Source organism: Ochotona curzoniae, unplaced genomic scaffold, assembly GCF_017591425.1.
Source record: "Ochotona curzoniae isolate NIBS_2020 unplaced genomic scaffold, NIBS_Ocur_1.0 scaffold_3171, whole genome shotgun sequence".
Taxonomy (NCBI): Eukaryota; Metazoa; Chordata; class Mammalia; order Lagomorpha; family Ochotonidae; genus Ochotona; species Ochotona curzoniae.
The window spans coordinates 145,946-150,819 of NW_024467104.1; the positions used below are offsets into that span (position 1 = coordinate 145,946).

Below are 4,874 nucleotides of genomic sequence, written 5' to 3' on the forward strand. Positions count from 1 at the left end.
AGGTGGGGAAATGGGGAGGTCTGAGGTTGAAGAAGGTTGAGGAAAGTTGCAGGTGGAGTGAGCAGTGTTTTCAAAATGAGTCACGGGCCCAGCGCGGTGGCGCAAGTGGTTAAAGGTCCTCGCCTTGCACGCCCGGGATCCCATATGGGCGCCGGTTCTAATCCCGGCAGCCCCGCTTCCCTCCCAGCTCCCTGCCTGTGGCCTGGGAAAGCAGCCCAACGGCTCAAGGCTTTGGAAACCTGCACCCGTGTGGGAGACCCAGAAGAGGCTCCTGGCTCCTGGCTTCGGATTGGCATAGTATCGACCCATCGCGCTCACTTGGGGAGTGAATCATCAGACGGAAGATCTTCCTCTCTCTCTCTTCTCTGTGTATATCCGCCTTTCCAATAAAAAAATAATAAAAATAAATCTTAAAAAAAAAAAAAAAGAAAATGAGTCACAAAGTAATCTGAGAGGAGTTGAGGAAAGAAAATTTGCAAGATCTTTCTAGCATGATGAACAATGTGTCAGGTGATACAACTTAACCATTGAAGAAACAGGAAAGAACAGGTGAATACCATTTAAAGTCATTTGAGAAATATTAAATTGATATGCAATTTGAGATGAAAATGTCGTGGCAAAGACCTGTGAATAATGAGCTGCTTGTGCTTTGAATGTGAATTATGTTCAGTGACTTCTCAAGTGTTCTGATGTAGTGAGTTTTTGTATGATACTTCTTTAGTAGAATTCCCTTCATATCCTCTTTCTCACTTGTCATCACAATTCAGATAAAGCATACCTCCTCTGAGAAACCACTGAAGATGCTATTGTAATTTAGACATTCTAGTTTGTAGATACTTTTTAATTGCAGGAATACACATATAACAGTGGTTAATTTGTTTTGGTCTGAACCCATATTTATGTATCAAATTGCTAACAACAGAGACTGTGTCACATCTGATGTGATGATTCTCATGTCCCTGACAGATTTGACATGTATATATTTCTGTAAGTTTTTAGACAATGAATACAAATTCTTCTACTTAAAGGATGCTCTCCTTCGTGTATAGGGAAACTGCCTGTAAGATTGGAAATCAGCACCTATAGAAGGAACAGATGGATTCAAGGAGCAACGTGACATACTTTGTCCTGTTGGGCCTCACCCAGAATCCCAAGGAACAGAAAGTGCTCTTTGTGATGTTCCTGATCATCTACATCTTGACTGTGTTGGGCAACCTGCTCATTGTTGTGACTGTGTCTGTCAGCAAGAGTCTGGGCTCACCCATGTACTTCTTTCTTGCCAACTTATCCTTCATGGATGTCATTTATTCCTCAGCCATTAACCCTAAATTGATTTCAGACTTACTCTTTGGGAAAAACACCATATCCTTCCAAGCATGCATGATCCAGCTCTTCACTGGACACTTTTCCAGTGGTTCTGGAGTCTTTATTCTACTGGCAATGGCCTATGACCGCTATGTGGCCATCTGTAAGCCCTTGCACTATTTGGTTATCATGAGGCAGTGGGTGTGTGTTCTGCTGTTGGCATCGTCCTGGCTTGGAGGGTTCTTACATTCAATCATCCAACTCAGCACTATTTATGGACTTCCATTCTGTGGCCCCAATGTCATAGATCATTACATGTGTGACATGTACCCCTTATTGAAACTTGTCTGCACTGACACCTATGTGATTGACCTCTTAGTGGTGGCCAACGGGGGTGTGATCTGCAGTATTGTGTTCCTGCTCTTACTCATTTCTTATGGTGTCATCTGGCATTCCTTGAAGAACCTGAGTCAGGAAGGGAGGCGGAAAGCCCTCCAGACCTGTGGTTCTCACATCACCGTGGTGGTCTTCTTCTTTGTTCCCTGCATTTTTATTTATGCCAGACCTGCAAAGACCTTCTCCTTTGACAAATCAGTGAGTGTGTTTTACACAGTCATAAGCCCTATGTTGAACCCCTTAATCTATACTCTGAGAAATGCAGAGATGATAAATGCTATGAAGAATCTCTGGAAAAGTCATGTAATGTAACATGTTAATCACTTTGTGCATTGAGAGTCATATGCTTAAATCCCTGTTTTTGGGAATAGACATTTTACTAACTTTAATGCTAACTGCTTTTTCTTCCCCAAAGCATTAGCATTTTTTACAATTATTCAAAATAACATCTGTTTTCATTTTAAATTTTCTTTTTTATCTTGAAAAAAAGCCTTATATTTTAGTTTTTACTTGATAAAAAGATGCAATTAAATATAATAAGGAATGAATAATGTATAATTAATGGAGAAATTATATTATTGCACTGGGTGTTCTATTGATTCATTTAAGTTTTTTTCTTTCTGAGAATTACTTTGATTTTAGTTCATTTTTGCAATGTTAGAATGTTTAGTCCCAGATAGTTTTTTTTCTAGATAGGTAGCATTGTGTATGAAATCATTTCAGTATATGTTTGAAAGGGGTATTTATACAACATGACATAATTGAAAATTAGATGTAGAACAGAAAGATATTGAAGACTAAATGGTATGTAATTTCCTGCAGTTCTGCCATCCCATATCATTGCCAGTTCAAATCCTAGCTGCTCCACTTGGGATCCAGTTGCCTGCTGTTGTCCCTGGGTAAGCAGCTGAAGATGGCCCCAGCCCTTGGGCTCCTGTTCCCATGTTGGAGACCAGGATGAACCTCCAGGTTCATGGATTTGGCCTGGTGCAGCCTTGGCTGTTATAGGCATTTGAAAATGAACCAAGAAATGGAAGATCCGTCTCCCTCTCTCTGACTCTGCCTGTCCTTTGTAACTTTGCCTTTCATATAAATAAGAAAAATTGTGTCAAATAATTGTGTCAAAAGGATTTTTTAAAAGGTATAAAACGCACAAAATCATTTTATGCAGATTGTTATTGCCATAAATGTTTATTAACTACTGTTTACTTAGAAATCAGACAGAGGTATACTCACAAATCATGGAGTCAACTATAATCAGTATAGTCTCGTTGACTGCATTTGAGCATTTACTAGGAACACCACAATTTTAAATACACATACCACTAGATCGTTGATATAAATACATATGCAAACGAACAATTCCATTTCCAAGAAACTATATTTGCATATATTTTTAAAAACTTATTTACTCTGAAATTATTTTTTCATAAAAGACTGAAAATTTCAGAGTAAATAAGTTTTTAAAAATATATGCAAATATAGATTTCTGGGATGTAGATATTTTAACATTTAACTATGTTCATTCATAGTTTTTTCACTTTTCATACATTATTTGAAAATGTATTTTGGTCGATATGGTTGGTTAGTGGCTAAAGTCCTTACCTTGCATGTGCTAGAATTCCATATGGGTGTAGGTTTTTATCCTAGTTTCCCCATTCCGTTCCAGCTCCTTGCTTGTGGCCTGGGAAAGCAATAGACCATGTACACACATGGGAGACTTGGATGAAGCTCCTGGCTCCTAGTTTCAGATCAACTTAGCTTCAGTTGGTGTTGGCACTAGGGGAGTGAACCAGCAGATAGAAGATCTTTCTTTCTGTGTCTCATCTCTCTATAAATCTGACTTTCCAAAAGAAGCAAATAGATCTTTAAAAAAACAAAACAAAGCAAAAGAAAAAAAACAACAAAAAAATTCACATACCCATTGCTTCACTTTACTGAACAATCCTCAGTTATTTTTAGTGCTTAATTTTGTGTTCTTACATATTTATTTACTTTATGATTAATGTATGGTTAATTTTTAAAGTATTAAAGTATTTATTTACCTGAAAAGTAACTTTTTACAGAAAGAAAAGGTTAATTCACTCTCTGAACTAATGGGCAGAGCTAAGCTGCTCCAAAGCTTGGTACCAGGAGCTTCTTCCTGGTCAGCTAAATGTTTGCAAACTTGCAACTGACAAAGGATTAATATCCAAAATCTCTAAAGAGTTTCAGAAAAACGATAACAACAAAATAAACAATTCAGTTAAAAAACGGGCTATGGACAAGAATAAGTATTTTTAAAGGATGACATTCAAGTTGCAGACAGCCATATGAAAATGGCTCAGGATCACAAGCCATTAAGGGAAATGCAATTAAAAACCGCAATGAAGTTTCACCTCACCCCTGTTAGAATTGGTATCATATGAAAACCAAGAATTAATCATTGCTGCCAAAGATATGGGAAAAAGGGGACCCTTAACAACTGTTGGTAGGAATATAAACCAGTGCAATTTTTATGGAAAACAGCATGGAGCTTCCACAAAAATCTGCAAATAAAATAAAGCTCAATTATTTGCAATGAGGCCCAGTTTTGAGAGGTTAATTTAAGTGTAGCTAATGTGTCTTTAGGAAACTGAGAACTGTATTGTGAAGTTTTGTTCAACAGGTAGTCTTTTTTTATGGGATTTAAGAAGATTTTATGGTACAATTACGTATGGAATTATAACTTGTTATGAAGGACTATACTATTGTAACAATACAGAGAAAATCAGTCAGGGGATGGGGATTTTGGTGGGGGAGGGGAATCCCAGACCCAGCATACAGTCTTTTGTACCTTTTGCTAGAGCTTACATTTTCTACCATGGTACCTCATACAATGACTGCCTCTCCCCTCACCAAAACCACAAATACTGGCACCTAACATAGCAAAACCATGACTGGATGACTTTCTTGAGAATCTTATATCATCCTGCTCTTGAGATGCTTCAGATGGCTACAGGGCTGTCTGCAAGGCCCTATAACTAACTTAGAATCGTTATAAATGACAGTAATTCAGATTCATGGAGTGGGCTTTGCTGGAGAGTTTTGTGACAGTCGTAGTCCCAGTGTTACAGATGACTTCCTGGGTGACTTGAACTCTTCGATGAGATTTATCTGCATGGATACCCAAGCACCTGATGTCTTTGTTGTTG

The 4,874-nt window shown here is 38.1% G+C and overlaps 1 protein-coding gene across 1 annotated transcript; it reads left to right on the forward strand.

Moving 5' to 3' along the window:
• The first annotated feature begins 1,092 nt into the window (after window positions 1-1,092).
• On the forward strand, window positions 1,093-2,013 carry LOC121172216 (olfactory receptor 4A47-like). Its single transcript, XM_041004067.1, has one exon. It carries the CDS (start codon window positions 1,096-1,098, stop codon window positions 2,011-2,013), a length of 918 nt encoding a protein of 305 aa, XP_040860001.1. The 5' UTR covers window positions 1,093-1,095.
• Window positions 2,014-4,874: the final 2,861 nt, after the last annotated feature.